Below are 21526 nucleotides of genomic sequence, written 5' to 3'. Positions count from 1 at the left end.
TTAGTGCATGATTTCTTTCAGTTTAACCAAAAAGCACAAATCTATCATTTTCAAGAGGATAAAAAATTCCCTTGATTTTGCTACAAGTGCAGACTTGCAAATGTCACTAGCATCTTGCATTTTTTTCAAGTACTCTAAATGTACAGAATGAAGAACCTTGAAAGGTGATTCCAGCCATTTCAGAAGCCAAATGTTTCAGAAATCATCTAAAATGCCATGTTTTTAAACAAGGCAACTGAAATAAGAGCAGACTCTGAAAAGTCTAGGAAAATACTCCAACTGATTAAAAATAGGTTTGCCACAAGGACTGTCTTCAGGGAAACACATTTGTAGCTTATTGTTCTTTAGGCTCAAGGAGGTCTGCATTCATTTCTGTCTACTCCAAGGGCTCATGATAAGGAGCCCCTACCCTATGGCAGGGAAAGGATGAGCATCTGGTGGGCAAGACCCACAAGCTGCCAGAAAGGCTTCAAGGACCAACCTAACATGAGACTTGGCCACTCCGGTCAAGTTCAGAGACTCGCTCCCAGGAAGCTGGGGCCAAAAAGAGGAATTTTTTTGGCCACAGTAACTCACGAGGATTAGGTAAAGGGCTACAATCTGTACTGGTGATTAAGGAAACCGTGGATCTTTTATAATATTCATGAAGTCTTATTTGCTCTACAAGACAGTATGGTCCAGTGGAAAGAGCCCCTGCCTGGGAATCAGGAAGCCCATTACCTTCCAGCCCCAGCTCCGACCCTCCCTGGCCATATGACTCTGGGCAAGCCACATTTTACATCTGTAAAATAGGGAATTTGACTGCTCAGAGTACTTGTGAAAAGGCTTGCTTCTAAGTACTCCAAACACTATAGAACCCCAAGAACCCAGCGCTGCCAGGGGGTCCAAAGGCACCTCGGCCAGACTCGGTGCCTGTCTGCTGCTCAAACTGTGGCTTCTGCCTGACCTCCACATCTTAGCTTCTCAATCACATTTGTTTTTCCCACTGAACCAAAAAGCTCCAAATCTAATTCACCCAGAATGCCTAAGTCAAACGTTCTAGTTACCACAGACTCGGGATAAAGCCTTTTCAAGCACTCCAGAATCTCTACTTTCTTTTGCTGGCGCTTTCCTTCATGATGATCAATGCGTGCATCCTGTAACTCCATTCTGATGAAACTCAATTCTTCATTCACTTTGACCATTCTGACTTTGGACTCCTCAATTTCCTTAACGAGGGCTTCTTCTTGTTGGGTTTTCTCTTTCAAACAATCGCTAGATGCCACAATGACATAGAGGAAATGAAAAGCGAGATGATGTCATCTGCTGTTGTCAGGAATGGTGTAGGGGGAGAGGCAGATTAATTACATGGTCACCACAAGTAGGGTAGGGCACTCAGAGAAGAATCTAATGTAACCCAGACCATCCCAAAGAATCGAAAGTCATGGCTGAGGACATCTAGTTTCGATGCAAATGGCATCCCTGATAAATGGTCATCTGGCCACCACTTGAAATCCACCAGTAATGAAGATTCGCTATCTTTCCAATTTAGGATGTCTTGTACTTAGTACAAATTCTACTTCTTGTTGCTAACTTAAACATTCTTTTATTAATTCTAAAGAGCATTCTGGAGAATAATTTGGAAGTGCACCTAATGTTCTACAAAATTCTGCTTACTCTTTGAGCCAGCAATACCTTCGCTAGGTCTGTATCACAGTGATCAAAGAAAAAGGAAAAGGACCTATGGGTATAAAGATACCAGCAGCAGTTCTTTTTTTGGTAGCAAAGAAATAGACAGTGAGGAGATGCCATCCACTGAGGAATTGATGAATAAGATGTGGTCTTATGATGTGATGGACTACTACTGTGCTAGAAGAAGTGACAGGAAGGATGGAAAGACTCAAATGAACAGATACAAAATAAAGGAATCAGAAGCAAGAAAGACTCATGTGAATAGATACAAAATAAAGGAATCAGAAGCAAGAAAATATTATAGAGAGTAACTGTATATCAAGCTGTGCATACCCTTTGATCCAGCAGTGTTACTACTGGGATTATATCCCAAAGAGATTATAAAGAAGGGAAAGGGACCTGTATGTGCACGAATGTTTGTGGCAGCCCTTTTTGTAGTGGCTAGAAACTGGAAACTGAATGGATGTCCATCAGTTGGAGAATGGCTGAATAAATTGTGGTATATGAAAATTATGGAATATTATTGTTCTGTAAGAAATGACCAACAGGATGATTTCAGAAAGGCCTGGAGAGACTTACACGAACTGATGCTGAGTGAAATGATCAGGACCAGGAGATCATTATATACTTCAACAACAATACTAGATGATGACCAGTTCTGATGGATCAGGCCATCCTCGGCAATGAGATCAACCAAATCATTTCTAATGGAGCAGTAATGAACTGAACTAGCTATGCCCAGAAAAATAACTCTGGGAGATGACTAAAAACCATTACATTAAATTCCCAATCCCTATATTTATGCACACATGCATTTTTGATTTCCTTCACAAGCTAATTGTACAATAATTCAGAGTCTGATTCTTTTTATACAGCAAAATAATGTTTTGGTCATGTATACTTATTGTGTATCTAAGTTATATTTTAATATATTTAACATCTACTGGTCATCCTGCCATCTGGGGGAGGGGGGGGTAAGAGGTGAAAAATTGGAACAAGGGTTTTGGCAATTGTTGGTGCTGTAAAGTTACCCATGTATATATCCTGTAAATAAAAGGCTATTAAATAATAAAAAAAAAGAGAGTAACTGTAATACTGCATGATGATCAGCTGAGAAGACTTAGCTATTTTCAGCAATACAATGATCCAAGACAATTCCATAAGACCCATATGAATAATGCTATCCACCTCCAGAGAGCCACAGAAAACTGATCAACTCTCGAATGAGGATCGAAGTATACTTGTACCACTTTATTTTACTTAGTTCTGTATGTATTTTCTTTTGCAACATGGATAATACGGAATAATGTTTTTGCATGACTTCATATGTATAACTGATATATTTTTTCCTTCTCAGGGAGCAGGGGGAAAGGCAGGTGGGAAATAGAGAATTGGAACTCAAAATTTTAAAAAATGAGTGGTAAATTTTTTTAACATGTAATTAGAAAATATCAGAATAAATATATACTTAAAACTTTAAAAATATATAATTACTTTTTTATAACTAAAAAGGCATTTCAGGCCCTTCCAGTGCCAAAGAATTCAGTGCTGAAGAGGTCATAGAGCTCACACCCAGCACTTTCCCCCCCAAAGCTTCCTGCCCCTCCTGCTTTCTCTTTGCTCCCGTGCTATTCTCTTCTGCCATCCCACCAGAGTAGTAGGCGCTTGATGCCAAGGATTGCTTCATTCTTGTCTTTGTAACCCCCACCATGTAAATGCTTCACTTTCTCAGATGAAGTTCTTTGAAAGATGACACAATTCCATAACTGTACTGAAAGGTCCCAAGATATCCACGTCAGCACCAATGAGCAAACTACCTCGAGCTGACACCTGCCTCATGCTTTGACTTCTAACATGACATCAAAAATCCCTGGTAAAGTCATACAAGATGTGCTAAGCCCCATCTACAGATGAGGCAAAGGAGGCTTTAGTGACTGACAGGGTTACACAGCTGAGGAGAAGCAGGTTCTCCTGACTACAATTGAGGTTCTTACTGCTCCCCCTAACCTGCCTCCCCAGGGAGGAAGGGATTCTACTTCTGGAAAGCAGCCAGCATGGGACTCTTCCAACATCCTGTGGTGAAGACCTTCATGTTCTTTCTGATGGAAAGGAATTAAAGGGGGGGCAGAAGGAAGAAGGTGAGCTACTTCTGGACTCAACTCTTCAACAAACAAGAATCACCACATTTGCTTCTATACCTACATGCATGCATTTGTATATTCCTCCAATTTCTCTATGCGTTTATTATGGTCTTCTATTTGTTCCTTTATTTGCTTTAAATTTCCCTAAAAAAGCAAATAAAATTTAAAATCAATTATGAGAGCTACAAAAGAGACCTTAGAGAAATACTCGCACTTTGCCCAGCAGGCCTCAATTGCACTTGAAGGCTTACTGGATGTTGGTGGTTTGGGAACTGCTCCTGTTTCCTGAATAAATGACACCTAAATGTCTACAATTTTAATACTGAAGACTTAACTCTTTTGAAGGCTAACTCTTCCTATTCCATCCAAGAGCCACAGCCAACCCAAAAGGCCTGCAGAAGCTCCCTTTAGCCACCAGAGCCAGGCACTCTGGACCATCTCTCATCCCTCTCCAGCCCGCATCTTCTCCAGCCTTGTGTCCCTTCCTTTCTCTTCACAGCTCCGCCCTTCCAACCCAAGTGGCCATGAGCCAAGCTTTCTATAGTTTTCTTGAGCAGAGATTCCTGACCTGGGACCTTAAACTTGCTGGCTTTTAAATAATTTGAAGACTATTTCAAGACTTGGTTTTCTTTATTATCCTTGTTTTATTTGTGTTTTATTTCATACATTTAAAAATGTTATCCAGAGAAGAGTTCCACCCATAGTCACTGATTACCCACAGCTTCTTCCCTTCTTCCCCCCCTCAAAAGGTGAAGAACCTCTGGTCTCTACACTCAAAGTCCCTTTAATCACTACATGACAGTCCCTGTGACCATCTTTGATCCGAATCCTCATCCCTTCAAGGTCCTTCTGGAAGGGAGATGTCCCACACCCCTGCCAGCTGCCAGGACTCTTGACCATGCTGACAATTATTTATTTGGGATATGTGTGTTTCACCGTCCCTGTAAAAAAGGCAGGGAACTATTAGCAGTCACCTTTCTACTCAGCAGCTGGAACAAGGCCTGCACACAACAGGTCCATACAACCTGTTCAGTGAGGAGCTGAGCACGAACCCTACCTATAGGACTGACCCCCTTGTATGCTAGTCTGGAAATCAAGCTACATTTCCTAATGGAAACTGTGCAATGAATGAATAATGGTTACATTCAGAAGTTAATGCCCCAAAGGCATCCTGAGTTACCAGATCACTTAGCAATACTCTGCCCCCTGCAGAAGGGCAGAAAACTGTCTTTCCCCTTCCTGATTCACAGTCAATTCTCACCAGACCAATCTCCTACCCAACTTCGGAAAACTTGTCTGGCTCCTAGGTTTTCCTGGCTCTTGCTAACAAACAGGTGGGCTGGCATCAAGGTCACAGTGTCACACTGAGGATGCGGCCTACCTGAACTTCTGTTCGCCGCCTGTCCCCAAAGGCCTGTCTCTCCTCATCTGCCCTCTGCTCCCACTGCAGCTTTTCCAGCTGCTGCGTCATAGTCGCCACCTTCTTGATCACTTGTTCCTTAAGTTCCTTGTACTGATCCAGCTGGATAAAGAGCACCCAGACATGCCTCACTCAGTGAGAGAAAGAACAGGAAATTCTCAAAGCATAACAACTTTTTCCAGCAGATAATTAATATTACTGAAAAATAAAGATCGTATACAGGTTCTGTAATTGTTGGCAACTTTTGTCCAATGAAATAATGCAGATATAAAATGAATGCTTCAGGTTTTACAACAGCTCAGCTCAGATAGCTTGCAGTTATTCAAAACAAAATTTTCAAGTTTTTAGCAATGTGCTCCAAAAACAAGATGGGCCAAACTCTTCCCATGTGACCTTGGGGAGTGAAAAATGTTTTGCAAAATTAGATTCAACCCAGAGCTCTGAAGTTCTTTGTGTATGTGTAGCTGAATAATCTGTGGTTGTTGTCCAGTCCTTTCAATCTGTGTTCAATTCTTCATAACCCCACATTTGGGGTTTTCCTGGCCAAGATACTAGAGGGGTTTGCCATTTCCTTCTCCAGTTCATTTTACAAAGAAGGAAATTGAGGCAAACAAAGCTAAGTGACAAGGGTAGGGTCACATAGCTAGGAAATATGTAAGGCCAGATTTGAATTCAGGAAGATGAGTCTTCCTGATTCCAGGCCCAGTATTCTATTCTCTGTAACATCTAGTTGCCCTCAAATACAAATACTTATATACAGAGAGAGAATCTCCAAATATTGTATGCATGATCATTTAGGCATTTAAACATATTACACATTATGGAATATTACACACAAAATAATGTTAAAAAATAAATTTGCATGCAAAAATTTTAAAATTATTCATGTAAACGAGCAAGTAATAATATCAAATTTGGGGCTATTTTTAATTCATCCTCTTTCTGTCATTTAAACAGTCATCTAAGTTTCTATACTGTCACGTAGCTTTGAGAAAATTTTTCTTTACATTTGTGAGCAGAGAAATTAAAGTGAAGAATAAGAAATTAACTCTTTGGAAAACATCCTCTGGCCACAAAAGTAAATCCTATTAATATAATTTTCAGATCTTGAAAGACCACCAAATGGCACTAGTCAATCATTGTAGGTTCATAGGACATAAAAAATATTTTATGGAGAACATGTCCGGCACTCACAAGGTGGTCAGAAAAGGCGATAGAAGGACACTCTCAAGGGATCTCTTTAGAACTGATTGTATGACATGAGAGACACAAGCATAGGACTGAAGCATGGCGTGCCCTCATCAGAGAAGGTACTGTGCTCTTTGAGAAAAGCAGAATTGCAGTAGCTCAGAAGAAACGCGAGATGTGCAGTTAGAGACGTCACCTCAAATGTTCATAGGGACTATTTGTGTCCGACCTGCGGCAGAGCACTCCGAGCTTGTATTGGTCTGATCAGCCACAGTTGGACATGCTGTAACTCAGCTCTAGCATAGTGATACCGTATTTTGGTCCTCTTCAAGAACAAAGAACAACCACCAAGCAACGTAGCACTTCCAAGCTGCAGGGAACCTAAAATACCTCCTCATCACCTCACATTACACATGAGGCTGAAAGAGACTCCAAAGTCAGTATTCCTATAAATGGAAAGATGAAGCTTTAAAATTAATTACTAAGTACCGCTGGGCAAAAAATATTAGAAACAAAGGCTGTTGGTTCCCTCTGGATCTTCACCCAATTCTTCTCCCCCACAGCAAACCCCAGAGAGCCTAACGGGGAGGCTTCAGGAGGCTGGATTCTCACCTGACTGGCTTCCAGCTCGATGTCCCTACCACGACGCAGCTTCTCTTCTTCAATCTGCTTCTCAAAATTCTTCCAGCTCCCGTCTAATTCTTGCAGCTCTTTTTCCAGGGCTTGGATATCATCTTCTTGCTTGGTGCACTGCTTCTCACTGACCTTGATGGACTTCTTGGCCATCTCCAGCTTCTTGAGATGATGTGAAGTATTCTCCTTGGCCTTGATGTACTGGGGCCTCTTCTGATTCAACACTGCCTCCAGAGCCCTGGGAAGAGAGATGACACTTGCCTGCTTACTCCAGAGGGTCACTGGCAAGGTGAGGATCATGTGGGTTTTCACAACAAGGCTGTTGTATTTGTGTGAGTTATGAGACCCTGGGCACATCCTTCACATCTCCAATTCCCTCTAGGTCAACAGGCAGGAGAAGAACACATCATCTATCTCCCTGACAGGGTTGGGGGAAGTCAAGAATTTCAGATTTCAAGGGACCGACAACTCCAATTCTACTTACTTTAAACCCACCTCTTTTTAAACTAAACAACTCACTTCATCTCCTTTTCCATTTGCTGAAGTTCTCTGGTTAACTTTCCAAGGTCCTTCTTCTTGTTTTTCACAATGTTTTCATCAGCAGAGACGGAGTCTTTTGTGAGAGCCAATTGCCTGTTCATTTCATCTAGTTCACCGGTCAGAAAATGAATTTTTTTCTCATTGTGGTAAAGCTGAAAAAGCTGCAGCTGTATCTTCTTCTCTTTCAGTTCCTCGAGGAGGACCTGGTAGCGGTCGGCCTGATTGGGGCAAAACCAGAGGAGACCTTAGGGAGCCTGGACACTGGTAGGCCATATACCCCTCCAGCCCTCCCTCCATGGTTGACCCCTCCTGTCTGGTCTCCCCCTAAGCCTGAGAGGCGCTGACTCCTCATCACTCCCCTCTCCTCCCCTCCCATGCTCCTTTCTGATTCACCCCACCAGCATCTTTCATGACTCCTGAGTCACTATCACCCTTCTCCTCCCTGCCTCCCTACCCCCAGCACCTTTCCCCATTCCCTCTCCCCCCAATCTTGCCCTGCAAGAAGTATGCCTGGGACTCGACAGGGCCCAGGTGCCTCCCAAAACAAGCCTCCAGAAGCTCACATTATTCACATTGCACTGATTAAGCCCTTCCTGGGAACCAGCCCTCATGGGCTTAGGCTTTAAGGGGAAAGAGCTAGTTCCCAAATCACCAGGAAAGGTACTATAGGACCTTGAAGGACAAAAGGAAGCTCCAGAGATAAAGGGAGAAGAAAGGGGTCCAACCTGGGATGGAGGCTGAAGGGGGAGGCCCTTCAGTGCCAGCACGAGGGGATTCACTAGGTTGTGGCCCCATTTTGGAGGCAAGGAATGATGCCATCCAAAGAGGGTCACAGGCAGGAGAGGAGAGTCTGGACAAGAGGTGGGAGAGGCTGTGATTAAGAAGACTCTGAGAACTAGGCATTGATCCACACTTAACACTGTACACCAAGATAAGGTCAAAATGGGTTCATGACCTAGGCATAAAGAATGAAATTATTAATAAATTAGAGGAACACAGGATAGTTTGCCTCTCAGACCTGTGGAAAGGGAAGGTCTTTAGGACCAAAGAAGAACTAGAGATCATTACTGATCACAAAATAGAAAATTTCGATTATACCAAACTGAAAAGTTTTTGTACAAACAAAACTAATGCAGACAAGATTAGAAGGGAAGCAATAAACTGGGAAAATATTTTTACAGTCAAAGGTTCTGATAAAGGCCTCATTTCCAAAATATATAAAGAATTAACTCTAATTTATAAAAAATCAAGCCATTCTCCAATTGAAAAATGGTCAAAGGATATGAACAGACAATTCTCAGATGAAGAAATTGAAACTATTTCTAGTCATATGAAAAGATGCTCCAAGTCATTATTAATCAGAGAAATGCAAATTAAGACAACTCTAAGATACCACTACACACCTGTCAGATTGGCTAAGATGACAGGAAAAAATAATGATGATTGTTGGAGGGGATGCGGGAAAACTGGGACATTGATGCATTGTTGGTGGAGTTGTGAACGAATCCAACCATTCTGGAGAGTAGTTTGGAACTATGCTCAAAAAGTTATCAAACTGTGCATACCCTTTGATCCAGCAGTGTTACTACTGGGATTATATCCCAAAGAGATTATAAAGAAGGGAAAGGGACCTGTATGTGCACGAATGTTTGTGGCAGCCCTCTTTGTAGTGGCTAGAAACTGGAAACTGAATGGATGTCCATCAGTTGGAGAATGGCTGAATAAATTGTGGTATATGAATATTATGGAATATTATTGTTCTGTAAGAAATGACCAACAGGATGATTTCAGAAAGGCCTGGAGAGACTTACACGAACTGATGCTGAGTGAAATGAGCAGGACCAGGAGATCATTATATACTTCAACTACAATACTATATGATGACCAGTTCTGATGGACCTGGCCATCCTCAGCAACGAGATCAACCAAATCATTTCCAATGGAGCAGTAATGAACTGAACCAGCTATGCCCAGAAAAAGAACTCTGGGAGATGACTAAAAACCATTACATTGAATTCCCAATCCCTATATTTATGCACACCTGCATTTTTGATTTCCTTCACAAGCTAATTGTACAATATTTCAGAGTCTGATTCTTTTTGTACAGCAAAATAACGGTTTGGTCATGTATACTTATTGTGTATCTAATTTATATTTTAATGTACTTAACATCTACTGGTCATCCTGCCATCTGGGGGAAGGGGTGGGGGGTAAGAGGTGAAAAATTGGAACAAGAGGTTTGGCAATTGTTAATGCTGTAAAGTTACCCATGCATATATCTTGTAAATTTAAAAAAAAAAAAAAGCTGATAGTCAAGAAAAAAAAAAAAAAAGAAGACTCTGAGGAAGCTTCAGATTAAGACTTAAGAGACCTTGGGTATTGAGGGAGGGTGGAGGGAGGCGGGATACAAAGAGTGTTGTGGAGAGAAGAGTCCCAGCAATTATTAGCCATATCCCTGCCATGGAAGATCTCAGTGGAGCTGGCAGCCCATCTCCCTGCCCTGGCTAGAGACAGGCTTATCTCCAGTACTATCATACTCCTTTGCTCCCAGGTGCTAAGGGAGGGAGTTGTATGTTTGTTTCCACATTTATCTTTGACATCTGTAAAAATAGCAATAATAGCACCTCCTTCCTAGGATTATTGGAAAGGTCAACTGCGATAATATTCACAAAGTGCTTAGCATTATAAGAAAGCCAGCTGTATATCAGGGAAATAAATGAGCTGGGGTGCTAGTCAATGATCCCTGAGAAAGAAAACCCCTATGTGGGTCTCCAGAGCCTCCAGCAAAAGAAGAGGGACCCTCCCCTCATACTTCCCCCCAGGGTCATCAGTTAATTAACAAATACTTCATAAGCACCTACCAGGCACCATGCTAAGAGTCACAAGACAGTAATAGGGAAGGAAGCTATCACTCAGAGACAAAGCATCTAGTCCTTTCTGATATGGGGTGGGGGGCTGCCGCTTGTACCAAAGGAGCAAAGGAAAAGGCCCAAGCCCAGGCTGGGGGAAAGGTGGCAGGAGGCAGTGTAGGGATCACCGCCACAAATTGGCCAGGGCAGTATTGAAAGGAAAGTCCAATGTCCTCGTGGCTCTGGCTCTCCAGCATCTCCCACATGGGCAATGGCATCCTGGCAAACCAGCATCGTAACCCATCCGATAAAGAGGCCATTTGTGGCCCAAGCGCCCCAGAGAGCACCATGGAAGCAGACCCCAAGGACACTCAAACTGTGCCGATCCAGCTGTACCATTGCCAGGTCTCTAGCCCAGGTCTAGGAATGGACCCACATGCACAAATTTATTAGAACGGCTCTTTTTGGGGTGACAAAGAATTGGAAACAAAGGGCTGCCCATCAAGTGAGGAGCAGATGCAAAGCTGGATATGTGACTTTGGTGGAACACTGTTGGGTGAGGAGTGAGGAACAGCACGCTTCCACAAAGGCTTCCACGAACTGATGCTAAGTGAAGTGAGCAATTGGGAGAACATGATACACAGCAACAGCAACGCTGCAATAACCAACCATGCCGGCAATCAATGATCCAAGACAATTGCAAAAGATGAGAGAAAATGCCATCCATATTCAGAGAAAGAACCAAGGAGTCTGAATGCAGGTCAGAGCAGACTATTCTCACTCCCCCTTCCCCCATTTTTTCTCTTAGTTTTTTTCCCTTTTCTGATTCTTCTTTCACAACATGACTAATATAAAAATATGTTTACATAATTTACATATCAGATTGCTTGCAGTCTTGGGGAGGGAGAAAAGGCAGAGGGAGAAAAGGAGGGAAAGAGGGAGAACTATCTCCAGATGCAATTGGGAAAAAAATTAAATACTATTTTTTAAAAAACCAGAGACTATCTAGAGGCAAAGAAAGCCTGGAAAAGGGCACAGGGTCCACATGTGGACAAAGCTGCCAAAGGACCTGTGACCACACAGTGAGGCCTGGAGGCCAAGATCCACCGACTGCCAGGGGCCACACAAAGAGCCTTGTGCTGAGCATCTCTGAATATGCAAATGATGGCCTAGGGCAGCAGCAGGTGGGCTCAGGGGGCAAAATGCTGGCTTTTCCAAAGCCAGGTGGATCATGGCAACAGCTTCCACTTAGGCATCTCCTCACAAATATGCTGGGAGAGAGGGGCCGTTCTCCCCACTTCACAGATGAATAAACCCAAGCAGGTTAGCAGGGAGATGGCCTGCCCAGGGTCACAGAGGGAGGAATTCATATTCCTCCAAATGGATTCTGTTATTATTGCTTCTAGTTTTATCAAATCACCCTTTGATAAGCAGAGAGGTGCGAGCCTGTAAAATCGTTAGGAGAAATCAGTAAGTTACTTTGTGGAGGACTGTCATCCAGCTGACCCCGGCTCGGCAGGCCTCCCCATGCAATGCTGGGGGGAATCTCAGCCTACTTTGGAATGGAACTCCGCTCTTTGCTGGAGTCCAAGGAATGTTCACAAAGGCCATGACCCCCCGTGCATTTTCCCTACTTTCCGCAGCTTTGCTAAATTTATCATTCCAATTAATTTTTAGTTGACTCGAGGGTCCCCTTGATCCAGACCATCCAATCCCCTGCAAAATGTCAATTTTTTTGTTCTCTTTATTCTCATTTTCTTTTTCTTATTGTAATGCCCCAGGGAGCATTTCTCCCACCCGGCTAAACATTGCAGTGATAATGGACATTCTGGCTTCAACTTAATTTTATTATTAGAAAGGCTGCCAACCTTTTTGTGTTATCAACATAGTTTGCTCTCAGTTTGAAATTCTGTGGCACAGTGTATGAAACACTAAGCTCGGAGTCAGGAACACCTGAATTTAAATCCAGCCTCACACACTTCCTAGCTGGGTAGCCCAAGACAAGTCACTTCACCTGTCTGTCTCAGGTTCCTCACCTGTAAAATGGAGATAATTTAACAATCATCTCCCAAGGTTATTGTGAGGATATAATGAGACCATATTTGTGAAGTGTTAAGTATAATGCCTGGCACATCATAAGCATCACATGAATGCTAGGTATGGCTATTATTATGAGTTACTATATTAAGAAAAAGTCCACTTATTCCTATGCTTTTGAGTATTTTGAATAGAAGACATTATTAGGTTTTGCCTAAAGGATTTTTAGCACTTACTGATTTAATCATGCAGTTCTCATAATTTTTGTTAACATGGTCTATGATGTTTGCATGATTTCCTACACTGAACCAATCCTATATTCCTGGCATAAATCCAACTGGGTTGTAATGCATAGTTATTTTAATTTGTTGTTATAAGGGGCAGCTAGTTGGTGTAGCCCTGAAGTCAGAAGGACCTGTGTTCAAATCTAAGCTCAGACACAATACTTCCTAGCTATGTGACCCTGGGCAAGTCACTTAACCCCAACTGCCTCAGCCAAAAAAAAAAAAAAAAAAGTTGTTATAGCCTAAGTGATGATAATTTGACTCAATGTTTTATTTATTTTTTAAAAATAATTATAACTTTTTATTGACAGAACCCATGCCAGAGTAATTTTTTACAACATTATCCCTTGCACTCACTTCTGTTCCGATTTTTCCCCTCCCTCCCTCCACCCCCAGATGGCAAGCAGTCCTATACATCTTAAATATGTCACAGTATATCCTAGATACAATGTATGTGTGCAGAACCGAACAGTTCTCTTGTTGCACAGGGAGAATTGGATTTAGAAGGTAGAAATAACCCAGGAAGAAAAACAAAAATGCAGTTTACATTCATTTCACAGTGTTCTTTCCTTGGGTGTAGCTGCTTCTGTCCATCATTGTGAATCAATGTTTTATTAGGGAGATTGGTTTATCGTATTATTTCTCTCTCCCTGACTTTGGTCTCAAGTCTCCAGTGTATCTACATTCGGAGCATTTGGGAAGGAACCTTTTTTTTTTTTTTGCAGGCAACTTATGTAATTTTGGAATGGACTGGCTTTAACATGCATATTCCTGTGATGCTGGAGTTTTGTTTCAGGAACTCATGTGAGGTTCATTCAGTCTCTTTTCTGATGACAAGTTATTTAAACAACTATTCTCCTATTCTGAGTATTTTCTATTTTTATAAAAACTCAGACATCAGATTTGTTGGCATGTTACTTAGCAAAAAATAACTGGCTTATTTCCTTTACTTCCTTTTAATTTTTTAAAATGAATTTTCCTATTTCATTTTTCTTTCATTGATCATTTTAGATATTTCAGTAGTCTTTGCCCCCCCCCCCCAAATAGCTTCTACTTTTATCAGTTAATTTGTTAACATATGATTTGATTTCCAGAATTGCTACTTTGTGGTTGATCTGCTGTGGTTTTGGTTTTTAGTCTGTTCTTTCCCTCACTTGCTAATGAAGGCATTCATAGAGAAGGCATTTCAACAGGAGAGCTTTCACTTCAGCCCACAGCTTTTGGTGTGGTTGAGCTAGCTCCCAGTTCACCACTCAAGTTCTCTGATGTGTAAAGTAGGCATCCTAGAACCTAAAAACAGTGGGGACCCCTGTGTGGCACCTGAAATAGTGTCAACCTTGAAAAATGCCTTAGAGGATTCCCAGGATTCATTCTACAGTAGTTGCTGGGGTATCCAACAGTTTTATCCACAACTTGAATGAAAACATTGATAATGTAATTCTTAAATTTGTGGATGAGACAAAGGTAGGGATAGTTAACTGACTGCTTAATGGTATTTGGGATCCAAAGAAATCTCACAAGTCATGGACCTGATCCAGTAAGAAAAGAGATCTAGCTAAGGCTAGATCTATGTAGGTACAGGACGGGCAGGGACAGTGATGGCTTAGTCTTCAGTATTTTACATGAATGAATGAAGAATGAAACAAATCAGAAAGCATTTTTTAAGCATCACCAGGTGCCAAGAATTATCACATACTAAAGATATGGCAAAAAGAGCCTGCACTTGGTGCATCAGATCTGAATAAGACAGACACCCATGGAACGGCCTCAGTCCTCGAGTTTATCAGGGAGGCAAGGAGAAGCCAGGAGGACTCCGGATACGTGGTCAAACAACCTGCTGGTCCCCTAGCTTGGCAGAAGCTGGGGGCTGCAGAGCACAGGTGCTTGGGAGGGGGATGTGGGAGGCTCCCTGCAGAAGGGAGAAACCAGGGAAGGCAGAGGAGGTAGGGAGGGGGCAGGGGCAGGCCCTCTTCCAGGATGCTGCTCCTACTTAGATGACCTTGGATGTTTCTGTTGTTCCCAGGGGGTCTAGGGCACAGAGTGTGCTGCACCTGGAGTCAGGGAGACTTCAAGTCCAGCTCAGCCATGTAGGAGCTGGGTGAGCTGGAGCTTTGTGTGCCTCAAGTTTCCTCATCTGTGAAACCGGCACAGTAATGGGCCCTTCTCAAGTGAGTTAGCCCAGAAGCAGCCAGCTACTACTCACAAAGACCATTCACTGACCACGTCCACCTCAGACTGGCCCACGGGCCCGCTGCGTGCCTAAGCCTTCCTGCTCCCAGAGGGAGCCCTTCCCAAGTACCTCCTCTGTGCTCTGGGCCCTCAAATCCCCTTGGGAAGGAGGGGCAACGAGGAGCCTGAGGCAGACCCGGCTTTCTGGAGTCCCATGGCGCGGGGGGTTTTCCGTGGGTGTTTAGTGGGGGGTTCCGAGTCCACCCAGGGAGGGAGCCCTAAGGACCAGGAGGTGAGGGGGTTGGTGCCATGCCGGGCAGGGAAAAAAGGGCGATTAGAAAGGGCTGGTTAAAAGGGGGTTTTGAGGGTGCCCAAACTTTCCAGGGTTTTCCCACCGGGAGTGGGAAACTTGGAAGGGCCTTCCCAAAGGGAAGGGGGGGAACCGAGGGAACGGGGGTGGGGAGGGGGAGGGAAGCAACCTAGGAGAACCCAAACAAGTTTTTGGGACCCCCGGCCTCTCCCCAAGAACGCGCACCACCCCCAACTTGGTGCCCCGGGACTTTTTTCCATTAAAATTAAAGCTCCTCCTTTCTGACCCCCCGTTTTCCTAAAAACAACCAAAAAGGGCCTTTTGACAAAATTTCTTAAAAGAAATGGGCCATGGCAGGGCAATTGCCTTTTTTTAAAAATTAACCAGGAAAAGAACGTGCCCGAATGGTACCCCAAATAAAAGGGGATGGGGGTGAAATAAGGTTTGATTTTAAAAGGGGGTGGGGACGGGGCGGGGGCCGGGAAGGGGGGCCCTTGGGAGGTTTAGGAGTTCCCCTGAGAAGGGGTTTTCCCCACGCATGAACCCGTGCACCCTTCCCGTGGTTTGCCCAGCCGGAGATTCCCCAGGGCAGGTTTCCCAATTCAGACAAATGTCCCATTTTGGAGTTTTTAATCTTTTTGGTTCAAGGTTGTTTTATTTTTCCTGGTTACATTTATTTTCAAATTCCCGGCAAAACCGCCTTTTAGATTTCTTTGAAAATAGGAGTTCTTGGCTTTTGGAAATTATGTAATTTTTCCGGTTTAATGAGGGTGAATTGTTGGGAACTTTTTAAAGGATATTTTAGATTCCTTCAAAAAATAAAGGCAAAGCAAAAATGAAAAAAATTTGGGTTCGTCTAAATTATTAAAGGTTTTTTCAAAAGTATTTTGTTGTTAAAAAAGGGGGTTTCTATAATGGTTTTATTTACCCATTTAATGGGGAACCCATTTCTAAAGTTCGTTTTGGCGTTTGGTTTAGGCGTGGATTTTTTGGGTGTTGGGAGGGAAATGAGGGGTTAAGGGTATGGGCGGGGTTTAAAGGAGAATTTGCGTGGGGAAAGGTTAAGGGTTTTACCGGGTTAGGGGTTCGAGATTGGGGAAATGGAACAGGGAGGGTTTCCCCGGGGAGAAAAATTAGGAGGGGGTTTACGGGGAGATCCACCCGAAGAAAAAAGAGGCCCCGCCCTGGGGACAGGAGAGAGGAGGGGCTCGGGAAATGCCAGAGGATGAAGGCCCGGGGCGGAGAGGAGAGGGAGGATGGAGGGGGGAGGGGCAGGAGGAGGGATGGAGGGGGGAGGGGCAGGAGGGGGGATGGAGGGGGAGGGGCAGGAGGGGGATGGGGGGAGGGGAGGGGGGGATGAGGGGGGGGCAGGAGGAGGGATGGAGGGGGGGGACCCCACGCACCCCGGATAATGCGGGTAAAGGTTTTCTCCCCGCCGTCCTCCTCCACATACACAGCCTTCACGCTGGCGCTGGCCGCCACGGGCCTGCCCACATGGGCGCCGTGGATGAGCTCCTGGACGGTCTTCACGCGCAGGTTGTTGGGCTTTTCTCCCATGACGAAACTCAGCGCGTCCATCACGTTTGACTTGCCTGGGGGAGGGAGATTGCGCAGGCGGAGCCGGCGGTCGTTCACCAGGTGGCGCTCCCCTCCCCCCTCCCGGCGGCGCCCCCTCCCCCACCCGGCGGCGCCCCCCCGGGGGCCCCCTCCCCACCCGGGGGGCCCCTCCCTCCCGGCGGCGCCCCTCCCCTCCCGGCGGCGCCCTCCCCCACCCGGCGGGCCCCTCCTCCCGGCGGCCTCCCTCCCCCCGGGCCCTGGGCCTCTTTCAACATCCCGGATCCCCCCCCCCCAGGACCCGCCTCCCCGCCCGCCCCAGTCCCGGAAAAGGCCGAACCGGAGCCGTTGGGACCCACGATGGTGGAAGTTGTGAAGGGCCGAGGGACTTGGTGGCGGCCAGACTTGAAGTTCTCCACCAGCAGCCTGTCTAGGCGGCCCATGGCAGCGGAGGAGCGGGAGGCCGCCTCACACGCGTCAAGCCCGCAAAATGGCGGCGGAAGCCGAGGCGAGGAAAGCGCGGGGCGGGGGCCTGGCGGGGGAGCGACAGGTGGGAAACTCCCGGACCAGGGAGGCGATGGCGCGGTGCAAAGAAAGGAGGCGGGGGGCGCACCCCGGGGCGCGAGCTGTTCGGGGGACGGCGGCAGCTGTTGCCGAGGGAACGCGGGAGCATCCTTCTTCTCTGGGACTCCGCAGCTGCTGCCTCGCCGGCCCGTCGGCTCCGAGCACCCCCTCCCCACTTCAGCTGGCTTCCCGGACTTCGCGGTGTTGCCCTCGCCCGCGGTGTCCATGAGGGCCAGCAACGTGATGCAGCCCCAGGACTACAAGGAAGCGGCTGCCCTGGAGAGGGCGAGGCACGCCGAGCGGCAGCTGCAGAGCCGCCTGCTGAACGCCCGGGAGCGGCTGATAGGGGTGAGCTTCCCCGAGCTGGGAGGAGGAGGAACTGAGGCGGGGGGCGGGGACAGCCCCGCAGGAGGAGGAACTGAGGCGGGGGGCGGGGACAGCCCCACAGGAGGAGGAACTGAGGCGGGGGCGGGGACAGCGCTGCAGGAGGAGGAACTGAGGCGGGGGGCGGGGACAGCGCTGCAGGAGGAGGAACTGAGGCGGGGGGCGGAGACAGCCCCGCAGGAGGAGGAACTGAGGCAGGGGGCGGGGACAGCGCTGCAGGAGGGGGAACTGAGGTTTTCCCCTGAGTGTGAGGGAGGGAGACTTGAGGCCCCTGTCTGTGTCAGACAGCGCTGCGGGCCGGTGCTGAAGGCCCCTCTGCAAGCCTGTTAACTTCTGGGCCTCACCTTGCTCCTGCCCGGCGGAGCCCCAGCACAGGGCCGGCTTTGGGCCGGCTGTCTTTGGGGGTCCTTCCGGCTCCGAGCCCGATAACCAGTGGAGGGACAGGTCTGGGTGGGCGCCCTGGCCTCCGAGGAACGGGGAGGGGCCGACGCGGACGGAGGAAAGCTGGGGAGCTCTGAGAGGGGGGTCCTTTCCCATGAAGCCACTTGTAACTTTAAAATGATCTTCCACAGGGAGATTACAATGCTTGGGCTGCACAGGTTTGCGACCGGAAGATGCAAGAAGCCTCTGAGAAAAGAAAGCAGACGATGATGGGTGAGTCCCGCGGAGGCCTGTCTCCCCCAGCAGGCCTCAGCTTCTCCCCTCTTGTTCTCCCACACGAGACGTTCGCAGAGCCCTCCCTTCCCCACCGTCCCTGGCCAAGAGCACCCACAGCCACCCCGTTTTCCGAAGGAGGATGCCCACTGACCCGTGCCCTGGGAGCCGCGGAGCCGCTCAGAGTGAGCCCTTCCCCCGGGGGAGTGAAAGGCAGGAAGGCGTCCCGGTCTCTCCCCGGGCCTGCCCCTGCGAGGAGGCAAGGCCCCGGTCTCAGGGAGCATTGCTCGGGCACGGGCACGCCTCCTCAGCCCCAGCCCAGCCCCGCCAGGTGTGGACGAAGAAGCTGGCACTGACTCCAGTCAGCAGCTCACCCCCAGGCTCCAGAAAGGCTTAGCATTTTACGCAGGAGGAAACCGAGGCTGGGCAGCTTCAGGGGCTGCCCCACTGCTTTCCACGGGAACTCATTCTCGGAGGGATGCCAAAAGCCCACTCGGCCGCTCAGGACTTCTGAAGCGGGCAGCCGCTGGTGCGGGCCGAGGCTGGGGCCCCTCCGAGGGCATCCAGCTCAGATTCCCTGCCAGAGTGTGATCCCCACCCACCCCGGTCCATCCTTCTCGCTGCCTTCTAAGGCCTCATATGGGTCACTTCTGTGGGCAGGGGCCCAAAGGCACCCCCCTGGCTCTGCCCCGCAGCAGGGGTCCAGCCTCTCCCCCTCCCCGCCCCTCGCCGGCTCCGGGCCGTGTCCCAGCTCTGGCCCCTGAAGGTTCGGGACTCCCTGTGCCCTGCCTAGGAGCGGAGATGAAGCATCATGACAGCATCGCCAGCATCTTGGAAGAGCATCAGCGCAGGGACAGGCGCGAGTTCGAGAAGACGCTCTGCGAGTTCCGGCAGAACTTCCAGAAGCCCGAGAATCGGCAGGACTTTGACTTGTCCGACCCACTGGCCCTGAAGAAGGACACTCCTGCCCGCGTCTCTGACCGGGACGCCTCGAACCCCGTCTCTGGGATGCAGAAGTTCGCGGGCGAGGACCAGAATGCTCCGCAGAGGAAAAAGGCCCAGCAGAAGATGAACCGGAACTGGGTCCTGGAGCAGCAGAGGGCGTGGGACAGTGCTCTGGCCGAGCACAAGTTCGCAGGTAGGCTGCCCTGCCGGCTCTGGGCTCCAGGCGCCGGTCCCGCCTTCTCCGAGTCGCGCAGTCTAGCTCTGTGAAACGGGGAGCGAGAGCCGCTCCGAGAGCGCCGGACCCCCCAGGAGCAGAGCTCCTTCCTCAGCCTGGGAGATTCTGGCGAGCAGGGCCTGGCACACAGTAGGGGCTTAATACCTGCTTGTTGCCTCTGGAAAGCAAACATTTCTCTGTTGATAGTGGGTCCTTAATTAGTGGTCTGAGGTGGGCCTTGAAGTATGGCTGGGGCTGAGGGTCTCTCATAGGACCCTTCAGTGAGTCCCGGGCCGGGCCGGCTTCCTCCATCACATCAGGCAGCGCTCCAAAGGCCAGATTGAAGTCCCAGGGAAAGAAAAATGGGGGCCATAAGTCCCCACCCTTTACACCCCCCACACTGCCGGTCACTCCCGTCATGGCGATTTCTTTCCCTCAGAGAATGTTTTCAACAAGAGCATGCTGGAATTCGACCAGTCCGCCGTGGACCTTCAGAAGCTGGAGCTCGCAATTAAACGCACGGTGTGTAAGGCCGTGAAGGATTTCAACCAAAACCAGGTGAGCTGATCTCGGGGCTCAGGGAAAGGTCCTCAATGGGCCTCCCAGACCTCATGTTTAAAGGTGGAAGATCGGCCACCTCACCAACCCAGGATTACGTGCTGGATGTAGAATGATTGTAGCCATGGGACTGAGACACCAAGGACCCCAACAAGATGCCAGCCAGGTGGTTGGATGGAGGGCAGAGAAGAGGGAGGTCTCAGCACCCCCCACACCCACCCCTAGGGACAACAAGCAGAGGAACTTATCTCTGGGGAGGGCGAGGATATTATGCTGCAGGAGTCCCCCATCTCCGTCTGGGGCCCAGCCCTTGGGAGAAGGAGCCAAAAAGGGAACAGTAGGGGACCAGAGGGAAAGAGTGATAAATGGTTGAAGCTCAGTGGGGGATCTGGGGGAGCCAGAGCTGGGCCCTGAACTCCACCCCGTGCCCCCGGCCATTCCTGGGGCTGCCCTCTTTCAGGTGCTTGAAGAAGTGGAAAGGAAAAGGATAGATCGCAGAAAAGAAGAGGAGGACAATATGGTGGAGATCACCAACAATCTGCAGAGTAGGTTCCTGTCTGAGGACCTGGAGCAGAAGACCAGGCCCTGCAAGGCGGCCATGGCCGAGTGGAAGAACATAAAGAAGGAGCAGCTGAATGAGATTTTGCGGGTCCAGAAGCAGCAGATCGAGGACAAGCAGGTGGCGAGCCTCCTCCCCTCCCCTTCTCCTTTCCCCTCTCGCTCCTGACCCAGGGGATGAGCCTCTGAGAAGTCCTGGCTCCTAGGGGACTCCATCAGGGAGGTAACTGAGCCCTGGCTCCCCTCTCTGGAGGCTGGCAGATGGGGCAGGGGTACAGGTCAAGACAGGAAGATACAGGGTGAAGTCAGAAGCAGCAGCCCAGAGAGCCTCCCTGACAGCACTCAGATGGGCCTCCCTGCCTCCCTGTGCAGGGTTGCTCCCCTCTCCAACCCTCCCTTTTCCTTGTCCCAAAGTTAAGCACCCTTTGGAATGGCCACTCGGTGACACCTGGTCTCCCCATCAGCCTTCCCCCGGGAAGAGGGGTGGGGAGAAGCGGAAAAGGAAAGGGAAAGGGGAAAGGGGAGAAAACAGGGAGGTTGACACCCCCTTTTGAACCCCCCCGCGCCACCCCTCCCCCTAAGGGAACCGGTGTTGGGTTTCTCCCCTCTCTATTTCCCTCTAAAAATTGGGGGAAAGGAAGCCTTTGAATGGGCACGGAACCGGCCCGGCCCCCTCGGAGAGGGCAACAGGTTAGAGAAAAATGGGGAAAAAGGAAGGATTTGGCTGGGAACATAAAGCGGGGGGCGGGGAACTTTTATGTGACATATCCATCCCATTTCCTCCCTCTAAAAAAACGCTCCCTGGAAATCCACCCAACCCCTCCTGTTTAAAGCACCCCCACAAACCACCTAC

General features: G+C 48.1%; 2 protein-coding genes across 2 annotated transcripts in view; one reads left to right on the top strand and one right to left on the bottom strand.

Moving 5' to 3' along the window:
- The window catches only part of SMC1B (structural maintenance of chromosomes 1B), a 44744-nt gene extending 27430 nt beyond the window's left edge, over window positions 1–17314 (bottom strand). Inside the window, exons 1-8 of the mRNA XM_031938574.1 lie at window positions 17137–17314; window positions 16612–16834; window positions 8157–8265; window positions 7573–7811; window positions 7033–7291; window positions 5194–5334; window positions 3874–3956; window positions 1047–1254 (exon numbers count right to left, since the gene is read on the bottom strand). Of these exons, the coding sequence (XP_031794434.1) occupies window positions 1047–1254; window positions 3874–3956; window positions 5194–5334; window positions 7033–7291; window positions 7573–7811; window positions 8157–8265; window positions 16612–16834; window positions 17137–17239 (1365 nt within the window). The 5' untranslated portion in view covers window positions 17240–17314. The remainder of the gene's footprint in view (window positions 1–1046; window positions 1255–3873; window positions 3957–5193; window positions 5335–7032; window positions 7292–7572; window positions 7812–8156; window positions 8266–16611; window positions 16835–17136) is intronic.
- Window positions 17315–17373: 59 nt separating this feature from the next.
- On the top strand, window positions 17374–20857 carry RIBC2 (RIB43A domain with coiled-coils 2). The gene is made up of 6 exons (XM_031938573.1): window positions 17374–17381; window positions 17423–17708; window positions 18317–18398; window positions 19192–19536; window positions 19997–20115; window positions 20576–20857. Exons 1-6 carry the CDS (start codon window positions 17374–17376, stop codon window positions 20840–20842), a joined length of 1107 nt encoding a protein of 368 aa, XP_031794433.1. The 3' UTR covers window positions 20843–20857.
- Window positions 20858–21526: the final 669 nt, after the last annotated feature.

Source organism: Sarcophilus harrisii, chromosome 5 (assembly GCF_902635505.1).
Source record: "Sarcophilus harrisii chromosome 5, mSarHar1.11, whole genome shotgun sequence".
Classification (NCBI taxonomy): domain Eukaryota; kingdom Metazoa; phylum Chordata; class Mammalia; order Dasyuromorphia; family Dasyuridae; genus Sarcophilus; species Sarcophilus harrisii.
The sequence above is the reverse complement of the archived record's forward strand: the minus strand, read 5'-3'. Positions and strand labels throughout refer to the sequence as shown.